Source organism: Eublepharis macularius, chromosome 4 (assembly GCF_028583425.1).
Source record: "Eublepharis macularius isolate TG4126 chromosome 4, MPM_Emac_v1.0, whole genome shotgun sequence".
NCBI classification, from domain to species: domain Eukaryota; kingdom Metazoa; phylum Chordata; class Lepidosauria; order Squamata; family Eublepharidae; genus Eublepharis; species Eublepharis macularius.
In genome coordinates this window covers 170,739,052-170,763,247 of record NC_072793.1, presented here as the reverse complement: position 1 = coordinate 170,763,247, position 24,196 = coordinate 170,739,052, and the positions used below count along the sequence as shown (strand labels likewise).

The 24,196-nt window shown below is 46.1% G+C and overlaps 2 protein-coding genes across 2 annotated transcripts in view; both read left to right on the top strand.

Moving 5' to 3' along the window:
- Nucleotides 1-24,196, top strand: part of LOC129328664 (zinc finger protein 721-like) — a 68,240-nt gene that overhangs the window by 30,050 nt on the left and 13,994 nt on the right. Inside the window, exon 5 of the mRNA XM_054977878.1 lies at nt 3,998-5,061. Coding sequence (XP_054833853.1) covers nt 3,998-5,061 — 1,064 coding nt within the window. The remainder of the gene's footprint in view (nt 1-3,997; nt 5,062-24,196) is intronic.
- LOC129328689 (uncharacterized) lies at nt 10,171-21,933 on the top strand. The gene is made up of 5 exons (XM_054977916.1): nt 10,171-10,231; nt 11,104-11,223; nt 14,550-15,478; nt 18,425-19,169; nt 21,134-21,933. Exons 3-5 carry the CDS (start codon nt 14,783-14,785, stop codon nt 21,871-21,873), a joined length of 2,181 nt encoding a protein of 726 aa, XP_054833891.1. The 5' UTR covers nt 10,171-10,231; nt 11,104-11,223; nt 14,550-14,782; the 3' UTR covers nt 21,874-21,933.

The following is a 24,196-nucleotide window of genomic DNA, read 5'->3' as shown; positions in this document are numbered from 1 at the left end:
CCAGTTCTCCAGGCCCAAGAACAACCTACTAAACTGGGACCTGGAAAAATGGACCCTTTTGAGTCACATAGATTACTGGCATCCTTCAGGGAAACGGCCATTGAGAGCCTGTGTCCTGAGCAAGAGGAAGGGGCTCGGTTCCCACAGTCTTACAGCCTGGAAGAACATGGGAATATGGAAGAAGAGATCCTCAGGGACGATGTCCTTGGAAGAGAAAAATGGCGGCAACGCTTCAGGCAGTTCCAGTACCAGGAGGCCGAGGGACCCTGCCAAGTTTGCAGGCAACTCTGGGATCTCTGCCACCAATGGCTGAAACCAGAGAGCCACACCAAGGCCCAAATCCTGGAGCTGGTCACTCTGGAGCAGTTCCTGACTGTCCTTCCAGCAGAAGTCCAGGGCTGGGTGAGGGAATGGGAACCTCAGAGCTGTGGCCAAGCCGTGGCCCTGGCAGAGGAGTTCCTGCAGATGCAAGCAGAGTCTGAGAGAGAAGAGAAGAAGGTGAGGGTGAAGATAGGCGGACAGACGAAGTTCCATTTGGATCATCCTGGGGCAGAGTCAGGTCTAAATTGAAGGTTGACTGAGAATGGCAACCAAGTGATTCACAACCACCACCTTTTTTTAAAAAAAAGGTAGTGGAACCTAGAAGGCCTCTTCATATTTCAGCCAGAGTGTGTGGGTGGGGTTCCCCTGTGCCTATTTTCATTAAATAAATTCCTCTCCCTCACTCCCATCTGGTATTTCTTCATTAAATAAATTCCTCTCCCTCACCCCCATCTGGTATTTGACCTGTAGGGGACACCGTAGAAGTAGTTGCTTGTACAATACCTGTATGACTTCCTGTGTAGAAAAAACAGCCACTGTAGTATGTGCATGCATGCACACACATACACAGGAGATAGACACACATTGGGAAAATGATGTGTGGGGAGAAGAGTTAATCCCACTCCGCAGATCTATGCATACACATCTCATAGGGACCATCAAGCCTTTAAAAAAAGTGTGTGATGCTAATCTCACAAGATATAGCTTAGTTAAGGTTGACACAGACCTGGAGTAAAATATTTTTCACATGTGGAAATAGGCAGCTGAAACTTTTCCCAACCTCAGTGACATTTCTATTAAAGGGATGGGACATTTTTCTCCAGGCAGCTGGCAACCCTGGCTCCTTAGAACTTTAAAATCAAAACGAGGAGTTTTCTCTCTGCAGAGTTTGGCAAAACTTATGCGCCCTCAGTTGTTCCTTTAAAAAACCATTTGACACATCAGCCTTCTTTTGAATCCAACTCCATGCTTTTTCAGCAGGGTCCCAAAGAGGGCATGGATCCCCCCAAAGAAGAGCAGGTCCCGTTGGATGCTGGGCTGCAGGCCGCTTTGGGCAAACAGGAGGCTGATGGGAATGAGAACATAGATGGTAAGGCCAGCTGGTTTGGGGAGCTGGTTCAATCCCTACACTTGAACACGTTTGTACAAAGCTGATCCACGCTGCTTTTGTTTGTCAAGTCGCAGTAATTCTTCAGGGACTCAAGCAAACCTTTCCCCGCCTGAGGGCCAGACTAGATGTATTTTTTAAGAGATCTGGAACAGGTTTCCCTAGACCCAACATGAATTCCCAACAGCCCCACAGCTCGGAATGTTTGGGCTCAGAATGCCGTCATGGCAGGGGGAGGGCCCCTGCTTCCCCCCAGCAGCTTTCCCGTGACAAGTCACAGGGGGTGGGGCATGGCATTATTTTCCCATTTTTCTGCCCTACTCAATGAGGAGCAGCAAAAACAGAGAATACTACAGAAAATAATAGTCTGTGTGGCTGTGGTGAGTCTGAGTTGGGTCTGAGGAACTTTTAATGTGAAATGCCAGACTAAAAGGGAATAGTACAGAAAATAATAGTCTGTCTCAAAGAACTGCCTTAAAAAAATATTTCCAGAGTTTGATCAGACAAGCTCAGGGAATGTGGCTTTCCCCACCTGGGCTTGGCTACTGAAACATTGAGCCTTTTAAAAAAAATCTCAGTTTGGGGATATTTGCTTAGCTTTGATCTGCAACTAGCCTTTGTGTGTTGGACTAAAAATAGACCCAAAATAATAGCCGCTCATTTCCTACTGTGTGACAATATAGAACGCTCGGTTAAAAAAAACCCCAAACTCCTCGCCTGAACATTTGATTGCAGCGCTCATCACTGGCAGCAGGATTATGAGTTGAGCTTGGGGGCAGAAAAAGTTTGCCCATCACTCGTTGTTAGTCCTCTGCAGGTGCCACACTGCAAATGGGCAAGACTGACAGCTGCCCGTACCTGAGCATTCTCAGGTGTGGCTCCGGCTTGAGGGAAGTCCTGCCTGAGGAGGTCAGGAAGGCTCTTGCTCTATTATCATTCCCCAGAGTTTGGGCAGACTGTGACTAGGGTTGCCAACTCCAGGTTGAGTAATTCCTCGAGATTTGGGTGTGGAGCTTGGGAAGGGCGGTGTTTAGTGAGGGAAGGGACCTCAGTGGAGTTTAGTGCCCTAAAGTCCACCCTCCAAAGTAGCCATTTCTTCCAGGGGAACTGATCTCTACAGTCTGGAGATCAGTTGTAATTTTGGTAGCTCTCCAAGACCCACCTGGAGATTGGCAACCCTAGCTCTCACACTTCCCTCACTGAAGTGCTGTCTGTTTCCCTGCCTCTTTCTGTTCTCACAAACTGTGTTGCTCTGTTAGCTCTGAGAATGCAGACAAACAGTTGAGGACACCATGTTTGTCAAAGAAAACTAATAAAAACAAACTTTATTTAAAGAAATATACAGACCTCATATTCATTCATTCCCTTCTCTCATCCTCCAGTCCAATACTTAAATGCAGATCCATCAAAGGGAAAAGCAATTCGAAATAACAACAATAAACTTCATCCTTTCTCTGATATCTTCCTTTCCTAACTACCTACAAAACCCTATCTGCCCAGGCTAGCCCTTCCTAAAAAGAATTAATCTTCCCTTCTTTTTTAACCTTTCTGTCTGTCTGTCCCTCTTTGGTTCTTTATCATTTTGTCACTCAGATGTGCTTCACTTCACACATAATCACTTTCCCCTTCCCAACCAACATCCTTCTCTTAAATCCCCTGTCAAGAACTATGTACACATTTCTCAACAGTTTATTCCTTATATATTTATTTGCTTCATTTATATCCTGCCTTTCTCTCCCATGAGGATTCAAAGCAGCTTCCACCATTCTCTTCTCCTATATTTTATCCTCACAACAACTCTGTGAGGTAGGTCTGGCTGAGAGGATGTGACTGGGTCAAGGCAGTCAGCAACCTTCCATGGCAGAGTGGGGGATCGAACCCAGGTCTCCTAGGTTATAGTCAGACACTCTAACCACTACCCCACATTGGCTTTCATTTTAAGACATTATTTTCTGATATGCATCATGTCAAAAAGAATTTTTTATAATGAGAATAGGGCTATAATAAATAGAATTGTCCAGGAGGGAACTTTCATGAAGGGAATAGGGTTGTAGTTTATTGCGAGGAGAGGGATATAGGTTTGTACTGCATTGTGTTTTAATGATTGTAATCCAGTTGTTGTGTTTTTATGGGTTGTCTTACACTGTTTTCCTTTATTGGATCACTTTTCTAATTTTGTAATTCCCCTTGAGTCCATGAGAAAAAGGTGGACTAGAACTAAAAATAATGAGTCTTTCTTCATTCCAGCAGATGACATGAAACTAGAGAAAATGACTCAGCTGGAACATTTTGATCAACCAGAAACCGCCCCGGGAATCACTGTGGAAAATGTTGTTGGGTGTTATGAGCAGGAAGAAGCCCCTAAGAGTCAAAAGAAACTGCCAAGTGAAAAAGAAAGCCATTCAAAGGAGAACCCAGGTGATTCTCGTGTGAATGATCTCCCCCCAAACACAGGTAAACAGATAATCTGGAAGAGTGGGAACCACAAAAGAACTCTCATCCATGGGAATGTAATTGATCTGAACCGTCCGAGAATGGATGCAGGAGAAAAACGATACAAATGCTCAGACTGTGGGAAAAGCTTCAACGTGAGATCGGGCCTGAAAGCCCATGAGAGGACTCACACTGGTGAGAAGCCGTACCAATGCTCAGACTGTGGGAAAAGCTTCAGTGTCAGTTCCAGTCTGAGCGCTCACAAGAGGACACACACGGGAGAGAAACCGCATCAGTGTACTCATTGTGGGAAGGGCTTTGCTGTCAGCTCAGCCCTTAAGAGGCACTATCGGATACACACAGGCGAGAAGCCATACGAGTGTTTAGACTGCGGGATGAGATTCTGTCAGAAGGCTGGCTTGCTAATCCACCAGAGAATCCACACGGGAGAGAGGCGCTGCCAGTGCTCTGTCTGTGGACTAAGCTTCAGTGACACCTCGGGCCTTTTCACACATTTTCGGACCCACAAAGGAGAGAAACCTTACCAGTGCTCTGAATGTGGCAAAAGCTTCTACCAAAGACGAGACCTCCACAACCATCAGAGAATCCACTTGGGAGACAGACCATACAAATGTTCCGAGTGTGGGAAAAGCTTCATTGTGAATTCTCGTCTTAAGAAACACCAGAGGATCCACACAGGGGAGAGGCCGTTCCAGTGTCTGCAGTGTGGGAAACGCTTTTGCGTGAGCACAGACCTCATAATCCATGAAAGGGCTCATGCTGGAGACAAGCCGTACCAATGCTCTTTCTGTGGGAAAAGGTTCTGCCGCAGCTCAGAGGTGGTAAGCCATGAGAGAATCCACACAGGCGAGAAGCCATACAAATGTCTGGAGTGTGGGAAAAGCTTTAGTGTGAGTTCTCGCCTTAGTACACACAAGAGAGTCCATACAGGGGAGAGGCCATTTAAGTGCATGGACTGCGAGAAAGCCTTCAGTTATAAAGCACATCTTGTCACCCATCAGAGAATCCATACAGGAGAGAAGCCGTACAAGTGCTCAGTGTGTGAGAAAGCCTTCCGTGCAAGAACCTCCCTTATGACACATGAGAGAATCCACACAGGGGAGAGACCATTCAAATGCTTGGACTGTGGGAAAAGTTTCCTGAACAGCTCAAACCTTGTTAGCCACCAGAAAATCCACATGGAAAGAAATGGATAATATACAGAATGTGCGGAGCACGTTACAGAAAATGGGTCACTGTGGAATAATGAACTTGTGACACACTGGACACAATGAGGAATGTAAATAGCTTCATTAAAAATGAGCTAGTTGTCTTCCATATGGTGCTAGAGAACAGCATGCAAATATTGTGATGAACAGTCTGGGACTGATTTAAGGAAAAGGACAATTTGCAATGGGGTAGCTGTATGCTGTTTTGCAAACTTTTAGTCTGTGTGCTCACCCATCCACTCCAGATGGTTCAGAATGACGGTGAGAAGCTATCGAATGTCCCTGCTGGGTCTGTTGCTAGAACAAAGATGATGAAGCCAGAAGCACATAAGAAGAACCCTGCTGGATAAGACCATCTAATCCACCATCCAGTTTCCCATGGTGGGCCAATCAGATGGTCTTGAGAAGACCCACAAGTAGGGCATGATGACAGTTTTCCCTTGCTGTTTTGTGGGTACTGATATTTAGAGGCACACTGCCCTTGGCCATGGAAGTTCCATTTAGCTCTTACAGCGAATAGCACTTGACAGATATTTTCTATGAATGCATCGAATCACTTTTAAGTTAGTGTTTCATTCCCTGGTTAAGTTACTGACCATCTGATGGATGAGAATTCAGTAATTGGGTGTTGTGCATGAAACAGATGCCTTTCTTTGCCTGTCCTGCACCTGATGTCCAAGTTGAAGTTGTCTTCTATTGAACGGGGGGGGGGGTGCACTAGCAGGAGGACAGGAAGGCTTGGGAAGACATTGCCTACCTCTGAACATCTACAGAGTGAAATTCTGAAATTTTGCAAAACCTCCCTTCCTGCCCCTCCTCTCTTCAAATTCCTCGTTGATCAAAATGGAATGAATTGGAAACAGACTCCAAATTCCTAAAAATAGGACATGAAGCAGATTTCAGGGAGAAATGGGGTAAAGAGGAATTAAGAGAATTTCTCTTAACCACACTAAAAGACTTGTTTTCAGACAAGCCAGCAATACCCATTTTTCTGTAACAACTTCTTAGACTGCAGAATGTTCTGAGGCCAAACTGAGCACATCTTTAGATATCATGTTTAGCAGCAATAAAGGCAGTTGCAGAGACGCAACCTAGAGTGGGACCTTGAAGGGGGGTGTTACCTCTTTGCCCCGTGGCTGCTCTTGTCCCCCCAGCTAACATTACACATCTGGGAATCTGACCACAGCTTCCCCAATGACTTCACACACAGACATACTGAAAGTGGAAAAGATGTGCTCTTAAAGCACCTGCTGATCTATAAGGAAAAGAATCTCTTCTCCGGTTTGCGTTATGCAGCCCAGACATTGTGCCGGAAGTAACCTTGAGTTTTATTGCTGGTTTAAGACAGTGGATGCTTGTTAGAAGTCTTTTGAATTAGCTATTGTATAGATTCAGGAATATAAAAAGGTTCTTATACCATGCAAAGTTTTTCTGAGTACTACAGATTCTCCCAAGAAGCTCTTGATCCAGACAGAATGCTGAATTACTGTCTGAACAAGATCCCAAGCAGCCCTGGACCCACCCACCCTTCATTTGGGTGGCATGCTAATTGGTTGTTTCAAGGCTTACAACAAACTCTAGTTTTCTGATGCATCTGAACAGGCAAACATCAGCTTTATGGCAGCTTCACAGCATTTCGGCATCACTGTGACTCTCGAGCTGCTTATCAGGCAGTAGCCAGTTCCTCTTCTGTCTCAAGGATTCAGGAGCAAGCTAGACCCAAAGGCAAAACGGGGAAAAGTGATAAAAGTATTTATTTCTTGGCACATTCCGAGTTTTGCCCTAGGTCAGTAAATGCTTCTTAGTTCTGCTCAGAAATGTCTTTTTTTCTCCGGCTATCACACTTGCCTGCCTTGCAAACCAGGACTGCAGATACTATTTTTGTTGCCAGTTTGGAATCGCAAGTACAGGGGAAGAGTGCAGCAACATCACTTCCGGAAGTGACATCAGCACAGTGGGGCATGAAGGCTCGTTGCCCATTTGCTGGTGGCGGGTGGTTGCCAAAGTGGTTTGCCTTCTGGCTGGCAATCGGTGGGCAGAGGCACCCCTAAGGCCTTTTTATACATACCTGTGATGATGGCTTATATCCAACATGAACTATGATTGGGGCGGAGCTCATGAAGCAAGGTTTTTCTGCCTCCCACTATAGCCCATTTTAGATCCTAAGAGATTAAATAAGCGCCTATTAGCTGTCCTTACGACAACATGGAAGCCTGAGAGGAGGTAATTAGTGGGGATTACTCTCCCCTCCATGTCACATGTCCTTCCAACAATTGAAAACAGGTATTGGGTGAACTCAGTGACTCTTAATTCCACGTCATCATGCACATTTTCAGACTGGCTGATAGCCGTCTAGCAATGTATAACCTTAAAATTCCATAATGGAATCCATCTGGAAGCTTCAGGAAACCTGCTCTCCCCTGCTCCACATATCACAAATTTCACCTCTTTTATCACTGACTTGCTTCCATGGCCAGCATACTCTAAAAATAATATCCATGCAGCCTATTCTAACATAACCAATTAGCAAATGAGCTAACTAGAGGAGGAGGGATGATGTAAATGAGCTCCCCTCTTCCCCAAGGCTCATTCTGCAATTCATAACCTATTGTATTGCTTGTTGAATGTTCCAGCCATTGATCGTATACATTGACTTATACGGTGTAATCCTCCTTGAGTCTTAGCAAAAAAGGTGGATTATGAATAATGTAAATAAATATAAATAGATAACTAAAATTTTTAAGAACCAGACCCCCGTTTCCCATGAGCTCAAAACCCAACTTTACAAGGTGATCAGTTTGGAAGTTGTCATGCATGAATCAGATCCATAGGAGGAAGGATCTAATTTGAAATAGGTTTTGTTGGGGAAACTATTTATTTTAATATTTGTGTATGTGTGTGTAGATATAGTACATATTTATACCCCACTTTTTTCTCCAATGGGGATCAAAGTGATTTACATCAATGTCACATCCTTTATCCTCACAACAATCCTGTGAGGCAGGTTAGACTGACAGTGTGCAACTGGCCCTAAGTCATCCAGCAGGTTTCCACGGCAGAGGAGGGATTCAAACCTGGGCCTCCCAGATCCTAGACCTACACTCTAATCGCTGCACTATGCTGGCATGGTTGAATTTGGACTTCAATTTGTGATCCTGTACATGTTTACATAAGTGCCCTTGAACTCAGCAAGACTTCCTTTGGAGCAAGGAGGCACAGAATCACATTGTGCACATCTCAAAATCTGAACAGAAAAGGGGATTAACTCTTTTGTTATGAATACTTTTGCATCTTTTCTTACAGTTCATCCCACTGTTTCCACAAACAGCAAAAATCTGCCCTCATCAGACCTAATTTTGTCACCTCACCAACTGGGTCAGCGCTGTCCTCCTTCGCAATCAGGATCTCAGAAAGAACCCCGGTGCCCTTCCAACGTCCCTTCTCTCTTGACTGTTCAACTGCCATTCAACTTCCTCCCTGGCATTCCAAGTCCGAGGTTTGAAGTGCATATCCTCCAAGGTGAAATTTCCTGCACCTGCCACAGTTGCCACTTTTGTGGATGGAGGGAAAAGGGGAGATCTGGCAAGATGTCCATGTCATGAGCATCTGGATGCCAGTCACAAACTCATCAGGTGAAGCTTCCTCCCTCCCTTGCTTGCAGATGCTTAAAGGATATCTGAAGAGCCCAATTGGCTGCTTATTTCCACAAACTGGTCAGCCAGATGTCTCTTGGGAAACCCACAAGAAGGGCACGGAAGCAATTGTCATTCCCTGGTTTCTGCCCCTGTAGTGACTGTCTTTCCAATCTATAAGTCCTCTGAACATGGGACAAAATCCTAGTCCAGTAGCACCTTAAAGACCAACAAAATTTACCAGAGCATCAGCTTTTTGAGTCAAAGCTCACATGGTCAGATACACTTTATCTGAACATGAGGCTTCATTAAGCCATCACAGTGAGCATCCATTTACTGGAATTGTCCTCTTGCAGAATGGGGAGATCTATCCCCCTTTTAAAACTTCTCAAAGCAAACAGCATGTTGCGGCAGTGAGTTCTGAACATCACCCGGACTTTCTTTTGTCGCTCTTGAATTTGTTGCCGACAGTAATAAATAAGACCCAGCATTAAAGAAAACAAAATAAAATTTGGTTGTTGTGGATTTTCCGGGCTGTATCGCCGTGGCAAGTGAAAATCAGAAGTGGTTTGCCAGTGCCAATTTGGATAAGGAAATTTTGTTTTATATATTGTCGAAGGCTTTCATCTTCAGAGGTGTAGCACCGAAAGACAGAGATCTCTCTGTCTGTTGGTGCTACACCTCTGAAGATGCCAGTCACAGCTGCTGGCAAAATGTCAGGAACTACAATGCCAAGACCACGGCGATACAGCCTGGAAAATCCACAACCATCGTTCTCCGGCCATGAAAGCCTTCGACAATATATAAAACAAAATTTCCTTATCCAAATTGGCACTGGCAAACCACCTCTACTTTTCACTTGCCTTGAAAGACCCTTGCTAGGGTTGCCATAAGTCTTTTGCAACTTGACCACACATATGTACATAGGGGCTTCAGCTATGGTACACCCTTGGAGACAGTGGTGCAGCATTTTAAGTTGGTTAAGATCTAACATGGCCAGTTTTTTAAACCCGCAAGAACCACCTGTGAGTAATAATGATAACTGCGCTTATATACCGCTCTTCTAGACAGACTCATGCCTCACCCAGAGTTGTGATCAAGTTATTGTTATTAGCTTCACAATACAGCTGGGGAGCTGGGGCCGAGAGGAGTGGCTTATAGGCAGAAATCCGCCCGGTACAGCCCCCTCGCAGCGATGGATGAACCCCCCCCCTCCCCGCTCGAGGAGCGGTTCAAGGCACAAGAATGACAAATCGGGGCTGCGCGCGTCCCAATCCAGATCTAGAGCTCTCTGCGTTCAGACGAGGGGCGGAAAGTGGTCTCACTCCGATTCCTAGAGAGGCCAGCGGGGGCGAACTGCGAGCCTCATGATGTCAAGGGCTAATCCGGCCCCTTCCTGCGCTGCTCGCGCCCTCCCTCCGCCTTCCCCTCGTGCGTGGGAAACAGGAGTGCGGATTTCCCAGGCGCCAGAGGAGAGAAGTTTGGCTTCGGCGAGTGGCGGGGGCTGGGTGAGTGGACGGGGCTGGGCTCCGCTTCCTCCCCCCTTCCTTGCTCGCCTCGCCTCCCTCGCCTCCTTTGCCGCTCCTTTCTTTCCTCCCACTCCTGCCCTGTCTGTATTTTCCTAAAAAGAAAATAACGCAAAAGGACTGTCCCTTGGAATGCGCCCCTTGCAGTTTTGCGCAGCGCCTGGCGCACAAGCGCGCACGCCCCGGAGCCGCCGGGAGGCGTTGCCAAGCCAGGGCGGCGCGGGGAGCCGGGAGCGCCCGGCGGGGTACTAAAACAGGGTGGGGGCAGGAGGCGCCCGCCTGTCCCATGACGCTTTCCTGCCGGCTGGAACGCCAGCCTCCCCCCTCCAGGCATGCGCGGACCGCCTGGAGCATGCTCGGTGGCGGCAGGCGAAGCCACCGCTTGCCCTTACTGGCGCCCTCAGTTGTTGGGGAGGGGGTTCTGAGTGGGTAAAAATGCGGGCGGGGCAGAGGAGGACTTTGATAAGCCGCCTTGGCTGGATCGCCAAGAAAGGCGAAAGGCAAGTTTTCTGGATAAGTTAATATAAGGCAAGAATTTGTGTTGATATATAAGGCACGATATATAAGGCAAGTTAATATAAGGCAAGAATTTGCCTTGAATTTACATGGTTTTCATTTTTCATATTTAAGAAAATGGATTTTTTTGCTCCTTTTTTGGGGGTCGCTAAAAAAGCAAAAGTGTGGGATGGTTGAGAAAGGGGGAGAATTGCTGCGCTTAAAAAAGAATGGAGAGGTGCTGGGGCTTTTGGCTTGCCCGGAAAACTATGCCTCTGTTGCCCCTAATCTTAGACATTTTCTTACCGTTCCAGGCCGTTGTTTTTTCTGTGTCAAACTTTGCATTTTTGGCATTTCAGGTTTGTTGACACTGCCCCCCCCCCACGCCGATTATAAAGGAAAACACATTTTATCAAGAAAAAACAAATCAAGACTTTGGAAAGGCAAATGTGATCTGCTAAAAGTTTGCATCTGTGAAGGTAAAAGAGACCACCGCCCATTATGTTTATTTCACTTCTGATCAGTGGAAGTATATATTTTCAATGAGAAAGACAGTTACAGGTTCCTTCCTTCTTGATACTGTTGGAAAACAGCTGCTGGACTAAGTACTGTTAAGCACTAATGTATTCTAGTGGTTAGAACATTTTCCTAGGGTTGGGGAGACCTGGTCCCAGGTTCAACCCCTTCCCTTGTTATGAGGCTCCCTATGTGACTTTGGGTCTACCTTATGTGGATGTTGAGAGGATAAAATGGAGAAGTGTGATAAAAAAGGAAATGTAGTAAAGTAACCTGGTAGCTTTTCAACAGCCCCATAAATACATTTGTTTACGTTATTTATTTACACTTAAAAAGAAGTTCTCAAAAGTTTTGTAAAAGTTAAAATTAAAATGTACAATTTTAAAAAACCCTTAAACAATGAGAAACATCAACAGCATAAAATCCAGGAAGAAAGGGGACAGTCTGTCTCATCCAAAATCCATAATGTTGGGGGGGTTGCTCAAAACCAGGCATAAAAAATATACTTGGAATGGTGCCCAAGTGAAAACAATGTCTTTTATGCCTGAAAACAACGTTGACTCCTACAATCCCTCTGGTTATGTTTCACTGCATGTATGTGGCTTTAAATTGTAAGCACCTTGGGGCAAAGTTTTGTTTGTTTTTTTAAATTTAAATTGCTTAAATAGGTGAATGCAGCTGGGTAACTAAAAATCATATATGGCTGGAGGAAAGTAGGGTTTTATTTTGTTTTTTTGGACAATAGAGCTGGGGGCAGCTATGGGGGGAATAAATAGTCGGGCAATTCTCCTTCCACTCAAATCTCCCCCTCCTAGAAAACTATAAACTTTTAAAGGCTCAAGGTTGACTATCTCAGTGATGGTTAAATGGAAATTCCATCTTCAAGGGCAATGTACTTCCAATTGTATGTAGCTGAGGAGCAAGAAATGAGGTAGACTCTGGCCTCCGTGTTTTGCTTGAAGATTTTCTAAGTCATCTGATTAGGAGAACTGGAATGCTGACATGATAGATTTTTGGTTTGATCTTGGAAGACAATAATTATGTTTGCTGTGCTTTGTGCCCTCAGATTCTTGATGTCGATTTGCTTTTGAAGAGGGATGTATTGGTGCCTTTTTTAAACTAAAAGTATACCAAATGGCTTGTAGTCAAAGATGCTGCCAACGCTGTTAAAATCCGATCAAAACCAAGAGAAAATGAATTCTAACAAACATCTGAGAATTTTACGGCCAGTTAAGGAAGAAATAAAACAAATTAATGAATCATAGCAGCATCACCTGCTGGGGTCTCAAGGATAACGTCGTTTTGTCTTACAGGCAGTTGAAGAATGGTGTGTTTAGGAAGAGGGAAAGAGGCCGTTCCTTCTTGGGAACTCCCTTAGAACAAGATTTTCCTGGAAAACATCCTGGTAACTGGCTGCCACCACTCAGGGAACTCCTGAGAACATCTAGACTGACCCACTGACAAGATTCCCTTCAAGCTCAGTCCTAGCACAATAACAAAGTAACAGGGCAGAAACCCTGGAAAATACTTAATAGCAAACTATGTAAAGCCCAGACATAGTGAATCTAGGGGTTCTATCACAAAAAGGTGAATTGCTGTCCTAAGAAGGGAGATACAAAGGGCATGCTAGGTTCTGTAATGGCAGAACTTGGTGACAGTCAAGTCAGGACAGCTGGCTGAAAGCACTTCTTCCCTCACTGGAATTCACTGCCACAAGATGCGATCATGGCCATGAGCCTAGACAGCTATAAAAGAGGATTTGAAAATTCTTGGAGGAGAAGCTATTAGCCATAATGGCTAAATGGAATCTCCATGTCAAGAGCCAGTACACTGCTAATTCCAGTTATTGTGGGGATGGAGGGAGTAAATGCTGGGAGAGGCCTGCTATTTTCATCCTCTGTGTTTAACCATCTGTGAAGATATCTGGATGTTCCCTAGCGGAAACCGGATTCTGGCCTTGATGGATCTTTGCCTGATCCATTGTGGTAATTCTTACCTTCTTAGGAAGGCTGAGAGAGAGTGGTCCGCTATAGATTTATTAGCCACCATTGTGGCTCACAGTTGAGTCATGCTGGCCTCAGTGCCTTGCGCTGTTCCTCCTCCCTCTGTAGCAAAAATTATGCTAATTGACCTGATTTATGAAGGTCTCAGAATTCCTGTTTTCTTGGGTGCAGAATTATCCTTTTTAAAAAAGCCTAGCCCAGTTAGCTGTACACTCCTGAAATCGTCTATTACAGCTTCTCTTTAGTAATTTATTTATTTTATTTATTTACGTTATTTATAGTCTGCCTTTCTCACTGAGACTCAAGGCAGATTACACAGTGTGAGTCAGTACAGTCAATATCTAAGACGTTTCAATATACATGTAATGGGTATATACCTGCAAATCTGCAAAGATTTAAAAACCAGCAGAAATCCAATACAGGATAAAACAAATGCTGAAACAGAGCATAACCAATTCTATGACTGACATATTAAACAACATAGGAACTACCCAGTAGGATCATATTTATAGTAATAGTAGTGAAGTCTATAGTCCCTCAATATTTACAGCAATAGTAATAAAATCTGTGGTTCCTCCTTATTCCTTTACTGATGGGTTCCCTATCCCTTTAATGATGGCTGTCTTGAGACCGCCAACCTCCCCAGGTAGGCCATTCTATAAAGTGGGAGCACCACAGAGAATTCCCGTGTACAGGCAGCTGTTGATTTTGCCCATGTGCAACAGCAAAATTGCACTATATTTGCATTTGTACAGTTGATAGTTCTAATCATAACAATTAAGAACATCTTAGTCAATTAATATAATTTTAGCAGATTGATTAAATCTTCCATCACTTTTCATATGGGGGCGGGAACATTAGTTCTAAAAAGAGACCTGTGCTTTCTTTGGTTTTAGATGATGTGCATTTGTGTCATAGGAAGAGGCATTCTTAGAAGAGGCATTCCTGTTCTTATAAAGAAAGGAATATTCTTCCAAGATGGAGGTTGCCAGCTGCAGTGTTGATAAATGTTTACAAGAGGCATTTCCCCTTCTCTCTCTTACAGAAGACAATGCCTCTCTCAAGGTGGTGTTTCCCATGTGCAGGTGTGATAAGTCTTTAGAAGAGGCATTCCCATTTCGCTCCCCAAGCTAGTGTTCACCATCTGCAACTTTTTAATGCACTTCTTAAAAATCTGCTGACTGAATCATCTCGAGTGCCTTATGTTGAACAGACTATTTTTTTTAATGATGTCCAGTTGTTGGATTGTTGCAGCCCTAATTGTTTCCATGACTTTTTTTTCTTAGGGGGAGACTCAGATTAGTAGGCCTCAAAGATCTTCAGTTGCTGCATAGCTTCCTGTTTTTGGGATTGCTGTTGTCTCCATTTTCAATGAAAGACACACCAGCCAACACCCCATAATTTTTATTTTCATTTTCTTCGAGACATGACCAGCTGAAAAAAGGGGAGAATATCTGAGAAACGCAGGCTGGGTTGGCCTCACATCTCCACTGAAGAACCAGAAGCTGTTCTTCCAGGAATGAAAATGGAGGACCGAGACTTAGAAGGCCTAAAGCCTCTGGCGGGATTGGAGGGCAAGGGGAAAGGCCCAAACACCATACAATTTGGAACCAAAAGGGGGCTTCTTGGGTGGGCACCTCCGCAACAGGTCAAACAGGAACCCAACGAGGGGCTGCCCCGGTGCTGGGAATCCCAGTTGGAAGACTTGCCAAAGGCAGGGCAGTCCCTTCATTCAGGTCGAGGAAACCGGAAACTGTCAGAGCCTGCCCCTTGGGACGACACGAAGGCAACCCTGGTGCCTTTCAAGGGAGCTGTGGAAGGCAGTCTGTGGCACCGAAAAGAAGGCCCACCCGGGCAAATTCCGGTCACTGAAAGGGGCGGATTTGAGGCAGCAAAGGAGGAGGTCCAGGGCGGGGACACCCTCAGCAGGGAAACACACCGCCAGCGCTTCAGGGAGTTCCGCTACCAGGAGGCCGAAGGGCCCCGCGAGGCTTGTGGCCGCCTCTGGTACCTCTGCCACCGGTGGCTGAAACCTGAGCGATATTCCAAAGAGCAGATTCTGGAGCTGCTGATCCTGGAGCAGTTCTTGACCATTCTGCCTCCAGAGCTCCAGAGCTGGGTGACGGAAAATGGCCCCGAAACCTGTGCCCAAGCGGTGGGCCTGGCTGAGGATTTCCTGCAGATTCAACAGGATGCCAAGAGGAGGGATCAAAAGGTAAGAGCTGGTTTGCACATCAGTTTGCCAAGCTGCGGGCTGACCTTCTGTATGGGTGTATTATTTTTTGTGCAGATTCAGGTGTCTGGTCTCTCTGTGGTGAAGACAAATGCTGATATTCTGACTGATCTCCCCCTTCCTTGCATTTTTGCTTCTAAAGAAGAGTCTAGCTAAGAAATTGGATAGAAAGAGCTGGGTTCTTACTCTGCCTCCTCTGAGGAATTCACTGGGTGCCCTTGGGTCAGTCATTTTCTCTCAATTTAAAATATCTTAAAGGGTGTTCTTCAGATAAAATGACCCCTTTTTGAATGATTACTAGCGCTGCTCGGGATAGCATATGTGGAGATGGTCCCATTTTTTTCACAACCACCCGATGAACTAGGCTAGGCTGAGATGCGGTAAGCATCTTTTTGATCTAGCTCATTAAAATGACACTATGCAGGTTCTTAGTTCCCGAAGAAATGACAGGAAAAGAATTATGATACTCGGCTTCGCTACTGCTGGGCAGTCGTGGTGATTTCACTTCCCAGGTCAGATCAATTTTGTTCACAGCTTCTAATTTGGTTTTCTTTCATGAGGAGGGGAAAAAATCTGAGGCTGATGCCCCAGAAAGGTTATTCCCTCCCCGTTCAGTGATTTCTCTTTCAGCTCTCATAGCCCTAAAACTTTGGGTTTCACTTTGTCCAGAATATTATTTTTTTTGAACTATTTGTTATTGTTCAGAACAAAAGTTGTGATATATGAAAATCTCATTTGAGCAGGGAAAGAATATTATTTTCTGCAGGCCAAGAAGCATATTGAAAATAAGAAATCAACTCCTCTGTCCAGTAGCTGCTGATAGAGTCCTGGTGTATCCCCCAGTTTCTGCTGACTCAGGTTGACTCGGAAATTTGGGGACTGTTTAAGTTTTCAATTATTGGTTCAAATACCTTTCTAGAATTAGAGTTCAGATTTTTTTCTACTGATCTGAAAGGCTTAATTGAATTTCAGTTCTAAGTTGTTATTTTTTTGCATTCAGATCTTGTATTGAAGATAGCCAGTTCAAATAAACTAGTGTATATCATTAGATCCATATTGGTTTTTTTGGTATTGACTTGATTTGGCAAGGTGTTTGGGCCAGCCACATTTATAGACCCCTGACTCTTTCCTCCCCCTCCCCCAAACTCCATATATGTAATGTATCTGTGCATAGGACTACATGTATGGTGGGGATCACGATCCAGCATAACAACAACAACAACAACGTTCAATTTATATACCACCATTCAGGACAACTTAACCACTCAGAGTGGTTTACAACAGTGACCCTGTGAGGTGGGTGGGGCTGAGAGAGCTCTGGAGAGCTGTGACTGACACAAGGTCACCCAGCTGGCGTCAAGCGGAGGAGTGGGGGATCAAACCCCCGCCGCTCTTAATCACTACACCAATCTGGTTCTCAGCCATATGATCTACACCCCACCCATCTGGTGATGGAGCATGGTGTCCCTGCAGCCAACTCACATATGTTTTTCCCCAGTTTGGTTACAGCACCTACATCTTATATATTGTATGTATTTCCTTCATTTATATTCTGCCTTTCTTCCCAGCGGGGACCTGAAACAGCTTACATCATTCTTCTGTCTTCCATTTTATCCTCACAACAACAACCTTGTGAGGTAGGTTAGGTTGAGTATGACTAGCAATCTGCTGGGGCAGAGTGGGGATTTGAGCCTGGATCTCTTCAGTCTAATGCTATAACCACTACACCACACTGCTTCTCATGTATAAAACTGATGCCCGTAGGATCCATCCCACATGTTGTTAAAAAGCTGCATTCCTGATTACATTTGTGAGTGTGTAGTGCCCATATTAAGATCACTGAGCATAGATGGGAGGGGAGGGGAGAGGCTGTGGCTCAACTGGCAGAGCATCTGCCCTGCACCCAGAAGGTCCTAGGTGCAATCTCTAGTATCTCCAGTTGGGGACCATTTAGTAGGTGATGTGAAAGACTACAGAGCGCTGCTAGCAGTCTGAGTAGACAATACTGATCTTGATGGACTGATGGTTTGATTCGCTATAAGGCAGCTTTATGTGCTTATGCGTGATGCTTGTGCGCCCAGTGCTGGGTGGCGGCTGGGGCCAGGCCTGCTTCCTTCTCTGTGCCTGCTGTCTTGTACACAGATGTGCCGTACATCCAGAAGCAGAGAAAACACTTCCCTTCTTTCTGTTCTTTTGATCACATTCCTTTAGATCGTTTCTCCATCCTTTACATCTCACTTAAAAGCATTGTATAAATCCTATGAATGATGGTGGCAACAGTACAAGTCAACCTGGTTAATGTCACAAAGTGTAAGTTCAAAACATAGGAAAGGCTCTGCTGGATCAGACCAAAGGCTCATCTAGACCAGCGTTCTGTTCACGCGTTGGCCAACCAGCTGCCTCTAAGAAGCCCACGAGCAAGATGATTGCAACAGCATTCCTGTGCCCGTGCTCTCCAGCAACTGATAGAAAGAGGCATACTGCCGCTGGTACGGGAAGGCATAGATACCCAGCCCCATCCTGCACGAAATTGTCCACTTCCCATTTAAAGCCTTCCAAGTTGGTAGCCTGTAGCAGCAGGTTCCACAGGTTAAATATGCACTGTGCAGAGAAGTACTTCCTTTTGTCTATCTGGAAGTTCCCTCCCATTGGCTTCAATGGATGACCCTAGGTTCTAGTACTGTCTGCCTGCAAGAGCTGTAGTCATGCAAAGGAAGGGCACCGCGTAGTAAATTACAAAAGCAAACAAATGGCGGTAGGTCCGTCGTTGGTTTGCAAGAGATGTAGAGCAGAGAGCCGCTGCTGAGGCTGCCATTCCGGCAGATCCCTCAGTTTCCTCCAACATCTTCCCCGCTTGAGTTCCAGACTTTCCCTCGGGCCCTTAAACGGTCACCTAGTCTCTCTTTTCTCTCTTGCTTGTTTCTCCAGCATACACGGACGGAGACTGACGTGAAGAACTCTCGGCTGGCTGTGGAACACTTCCCGATGGCTGAGTCCATTCCAAGCCCCTCGGATGTTAACCTTCCTTCTCCAGAGCCCCGACGCAGGAGGGACGCCTGGTCCCGCAAGGAGACCATCGCCTTCATTGACATCTGGAAAGCAGAAGATGTTCAGATTGCTCTGGGGCAGCAGTACCGCAACATGAAGCTGTTTGCATGGATTGCGGACCGCCTGCGGGAGCGGGGCTTTGAGCGTGATGCAGAACAATGCCGCAGCCGAGCTAAGGACCTCAAGAGGGGCTACAAGGAGATCAAGTGCGGGAATCTTCATTCTGGCCGGGCCCCCAAAACTGCCCCCTACTTCAAGCTCCTGGAGCAGTTTTTGTGCCTGCGGAAAGGCATTGTTTGCGGCAAGGTGTGCGGTGCTGGCGTGGTGGAGCGACTGGACAAGAGACGGAAGCGGTTGCCATTAAACCCCATGGCAGCCACCAGGATTGCACGAGAAGCCACCAATCCCACACCTGTGGCTCAGGAGACAGAAGCCCCAGAACGGTACGTCACGCCAACTGCATCTTCAAAAGAGCTGCAGGTGACCCCAGGCGACCACATGTTGCAACCCCCAAAAGTGTCCAAGGAAGACAATGTGCAAATTGTGGAAAAAGTGGACCCCCCTGTGCGGAATAACCCTCCATTGCTGCCCCCCAGAGAATCTCCTGCTGATGTCCAGGTAGCTGGTGAGTGACCGTGACCATCCGTCCTATTCTGCCATCCCTTATCATTAGTCATCAAAGTATTTGACAGTTTTGGAGTACACGAAGACAGCACCCTCCCCTGAACTGTGTAAATTTGATGCAAGGTTGATGGCAAAGAGAGCAGAAGACGCCAGAAGTGGTGCTAAATGGGAGAAAATATGCATCAGTTTAATTTATCTCTACCTTAAGCTTAATTTCAACAAGGGGGGAATAAGGTGCCAGATTTCATAGAAAAGGTGTTTTTCAAGGAGTGGAAGGAAAGGAGAGAGATGACATCTTGCAGGTGCTCCAGGAAGTGACAGCAGCCATAAGGGGCCATAAGAGAGAGAGAGTGAGGGTCATTGGTGGGGGAGGGAGCAGGAGACCTTCAGTGGCAGAGCTGGAGGAGCAAAGGTCACAGGCAGGAGGGGTATTGGGAGATGACAGCGGAAAGATCTAGCAGAGAGGGCCAGGGATTACTTTGAAGGTAAGGGTCTATGCTGGATATAGAAGTGGTCCAGAAGCTATTGTCGGGCTTTAAGGAGGGGAGTTGTGTGGTCAGTGTAGGGGAAAGAATTGACTGTGTGGCAGCTTCTTAAGAAATGAAGAATTGACTCGGGAACCACAGGAAGTTTGGAGTTGCTCAGATTCTGGATTCGAATTGACTCCTCTCCAGATAACAGTCTGAGCTCGAGGATGGCTGTGCTGATCCCCCGCCCCCAATCAGACCACATCCAGTGCTGCCAGAAGAGACTCATTATTTTCTCCCTCATCAATTTCCATTTCCCCCCCTTCTCCTGTGCTTTCTGGAGAAGCTGCACAGGGAGGAAATGCAAGAGGCTGCTATTGCTTGTACGTGGATGCTCCATTCCCTTCTTGTTCTAAGGACAATATTAATACTGACTTGAATGGTCCCGATAATAAATGAGCTGTAGCATGTTGCTTGAGAGGGAGTTTCCACATTGTCTCCAGTGGCAGTCCTGTGTAGACCATGTCTAGCCTTGAAGTAACCCTGGCGTAGATGTGCATGGCCAGGTCAGCTGGGTCAAGGTAGGGAACTAACCTCCATGCCAAATGAAGATGGGAGAGAGAAGACTTCGGCCTTCATGACCTGTCAGGATTCAATTTCAGTTTGCTCCGGACAAATGGTTAAAAGTGAACCATCAAATACTGGCTTTAGGATGGTCGTGGCAGCATTAGACAGAACCATAGAGCTGGGTGTCGTTGATCTTGCACCCAACACCAAAACCACAGATAATCTCTCCCAGTGGCCCGACTTACACATTAAAAACTAAAGTTGCTTCCAACAGCCTCCCTGCATGTAAAACAAGTCGAAAGTTCTACCTCCGGTTTACTTCCTGTTTGCTAGTTGCTTTTTGCAAGGAATTTCTTTATTGTTGGGGAGCATTCAAAATTGTGCTTTCCCTGCTGCTAACACCTCATTCTGCTGTGGTGAAGAGGCCTGACCTCTGCTGATAACACCTCTAATGGAACCCTTGCCTGCTTCACAAGCTCACATAGGCTATTATCTCTCAGACCCACTCCCTTATTTAAAATATAAGGATAGTAATGCTACTTTACAGAGGTAATGCAGCAAGAATTACAGAGGTAACACAGTAAGGATTGCAGATATACTATATTTGAAGTGCTTTGAACTTTTGAAAGAACGATGTACATTCCAAGCATTATCATGGCTGTTAATATTACAGAAAAATGAGAAAAGCTGGATATTCCTGTCTTTAAAAATTAAGCTGATTTGTAGAACCGTGCCTATTTTGCATAACTGAAGGTCTGTCGATATAAGGAAGCTTCATTTAGGGAAGGCTGAGGCTCCGTGTCGCGGTGTCTGTTTTGTTTGCAGAAGATTCCATGTTAATTCCTTAGCAACTGCAGGTAAAAAAGATGTGGTCATAAGTGATATGAAAGACCCTGGCGACAAAATTATTGATGGCCTTTGTCTCCCACAGATGCTGGAGAGGAGCATCCAAGGTTGCCCATCAGCAACGTGGAGCGCATGCGCTACCGGCGGGAGCGCAACTGGAGGCAGCGCTTGGAGTCCACGAGACGCACGACTGAGTCATCTGCTTCAAAGTCCCATTCTGACCTAGTGGACACCCTCCGGCAGCTGCACCAGCAGGACCTGAGGGCATTCGAAAACACGAGGCGGGAGGAGAGGGCGGAAGACAAGTTGGAGAGGCGGCAGGAGAAGCAGGAGCGTGAGCAGGACCGGGTCACGACCCACCGCATGATAGCTGCCATCGAGAAGTCCCATCAGACCCTGGCGGATCTCATGGGAAGGCAAACCTCTGCTATGGAGACTATTGCCACTGCCTTTTCAGCCCAGAGATATCCTTCTCCCAGCCCCTTTCCGAGCTACAATATGTACCCGGGGTTCAGCCCCCCCTGGTCTGCTCCGCACTCTGTTCCCAACACTGGTGAGAAGCAGGCAGGTACTTCTGGAAGCAATGCGACCCCTCTGCATTCTCCTGGCCATGACGAACCCAGAGGGCATGTTTCTTCTGAAGTGCAAAACGATACTGGGCCTGACCGGGCTCCATCCTTAATTGGGCCTTCCACCAGCTTCCACTCTGAGACTGATCCTTTCCCTCCTCTGCTGATTCCCAGTCCTGAGCAGGTCTCTGGAGCTTCGTCTGCTGCCTTCGGTGCCAGTCCAAAGCAGGTCATGAAGAGAAAAAACTGTGACTGAGGGAAAATCGGCTCCCATGCTTTTAACTCTGACCAAGTTTTCTTTTTTCTTTCCAAGCGAGCGCAGATTTTTCTTTGGAATTAAAATATGTAAATTTGTTGTTTCACCTTTGTTGGTTTTAGTTACTTCCTGCCCCCCAAAGGATGTACTTTTTAAAAAAACAGCGGGAAATAGACAAAGGATAGTTCTCTCAGCAATTACTGGCTACAACAGAAATGGAATGTCCAGGTTCAAAGGTAGCAAACCTCTGGCATGTCAGTGGGAATAATGGCTCCGTACCTCACTTGTGGGGAGCTCCTGGGAAACAGGGTATTGCCGTGGATTGCTATCTCCAGGTTAGGACATTCCTGGAGATTTGGGGGTAGAGCCTAGGGAGGGCAGGATTTGGGGAGGGGAGAGAGCTCAGCAGGTGCCATAGAGTCCACCTTCCAGAGCAGCCAGTTTTTTCCAGGAGAAACTGGTCCCTGTTGTTTGGAGATCAGTTGTAATTCTGGGAGATCTCCAGACTCCGTTGCTTCTACTACTGCCTCTAAGGTGGCTCCCAACGATCTGGCTTTAAAAAGTTAAAATACTGCCCACCATCAACTAATGAAAGACTCGAAATAAAATGAAACAGCAAAAGTAACTCTTCAATTAAAAGCAACCTGAAAGCGATTGTGAAAGCTGATGTTCGTACACCGATAGAGAATTTTCAGGGAGGAGTTTTCAGCAGTGGCCACATTGGTTATTACAGCGGGTATATAATCACAAACAGGCCAGGTCCTATCCTGGAGAGCCCAGGCCTTCCTGCTTTCCAGAGCAAATTTCTCTTCGTCCTCCATTTACCTTCCTAGCAGCGAAGTGATCCCATCTCACATCAGAAATTGTTGTTAATGTGATTGGAGAGCCTGAGATTTCATTTCCACTTCCTGAGCCTTACAATTGTGAAGATGTATGTGGGGGGGAAACAGGGCACTGCCTCATGAAATCTCAGGTGCCGGATGTCCGATGGAGCTTTCCGGTGACCAAGGGGTGGGTGAGGAGATGAATGAATACTGGGGGAGGGGGGAGTATTAGAGGGACAAAGAAAGGAGTGGATGGTGGCACTCTATGGTATGCCTTTTGGGAGAAACTGGTGATGGGCATCTTTTTCAGTGGAGTCTGGAGGTGAAATAGTGGATTTTGCTACTTCAAACTGTAGGTGAAGGAGCTTCCGTTTTTGGTTGTTGTGGATTTTCCGGGCTGTATTGCCATGGTCTTGGCATTGTAGTTCCTGATGTTTCGCCAGCAGCTGTGACTGGCATCTTCAGAGGTGTGGCACCAAAAGACAGAGATCTCACACTGTGACACTGAGAGATCTGTCTTTTGATGCTACACCTCTGAAGATGCCAGCCACAGCTGCTGGTGAAACGTCAGGAACTACAATGCCAAGACCACGGCTATACAGCCCGGAAAACCCACAACAACCATCGTTCTCTGGCCGTGAAAGCCTTCGACAGCTTCCATTTTTGTCCATAGCTTTTAGGAAGGACACGCTGCTAATGTGTGTTCCTCCATGGTTCTGATGCTTCCTGTGGTGGTACTCCTGGCACTTGGCTTGTATTTTCCCTCTCTGAGTTTGTTGATCTATGGTCCTGGTCTTGACACCGACAAAGATGTAATTCTGCCCCACCTCCTTCCTGTCATGTGGATCTGATGTCATAGGGTTTCCTGCAGTCGGCTTGCAGTTCATTGTTCAGGAAGTCCTGGATCTAAAAAAGGTTGAAGACCCTTGGTTTTAGGGTACACAAACCCACCTGTACCTTTCAAGTCTTGTTTAGTGGATGAGCCGTATTTCTGGAGTCGTCTACTGATCTGGCCTTTTATGCGCATTATAGGCTTGCCCAACCTACAGGTGGGGCCTAGAGATCTTCCAGAATACTATCTCCAGATTACAGAAATGACTTTGGCATTATAACTTGCTGAGCCCTCCCCTCCCCAAACCCCACTTCCTCCAGGCTGCACTCCCAAATCTCTAGGAATTTCCCATCCCAGAGCTGGCAACCTTATGTGTATAAATGGTTTGTGCTGTTGCTGGGAGCAGCTTGTCCAACCAAGAAGCCGGGAGCCACGCACAAACTAGTTCTACCTCAGACTCTTTAGGACACAAGAACTGTGATTTGGGGTCCCGGTGGGTTAGGTGAGATCCTTGAAGTGGGTCATGCTAGAATCTGATGTCTTTCAGCCAACGTTTAATTACCTTATGGCGCTTGCCTTCACAGGACATGGTATTGGCTATTCTTTCAAAAACAAGATTGGATGATCTTAATCCAATCAAGGGCAGTTTGCCTGAAAATGGAACCTC

Bases quoted from the DNA above. Each gene is read 5' to 3' on its own strand.
- LOC129328689 (XM_054977916.1), top strand. From the start codon at position 14,783: ATGAAAATGGAGGACCGAGACTTAGAAGGCCTAAAGCCTCTGGCGGGA. The intron at 15,479-18,424 runs GTAAGAGCTGGT...TTGTTTCTCCAG, and splicing joins CCAAGAGGAGGGATCAAAAG to CATACACGGACGGAGACTGA. The intron at 19,170-21,133 runs GTGAGTGACCGT...TGTCTCCCACAG, and splicing joins TGCTGATGTCCAGGTAGCTG to ATGCTGGAGAGGAGCATCCA.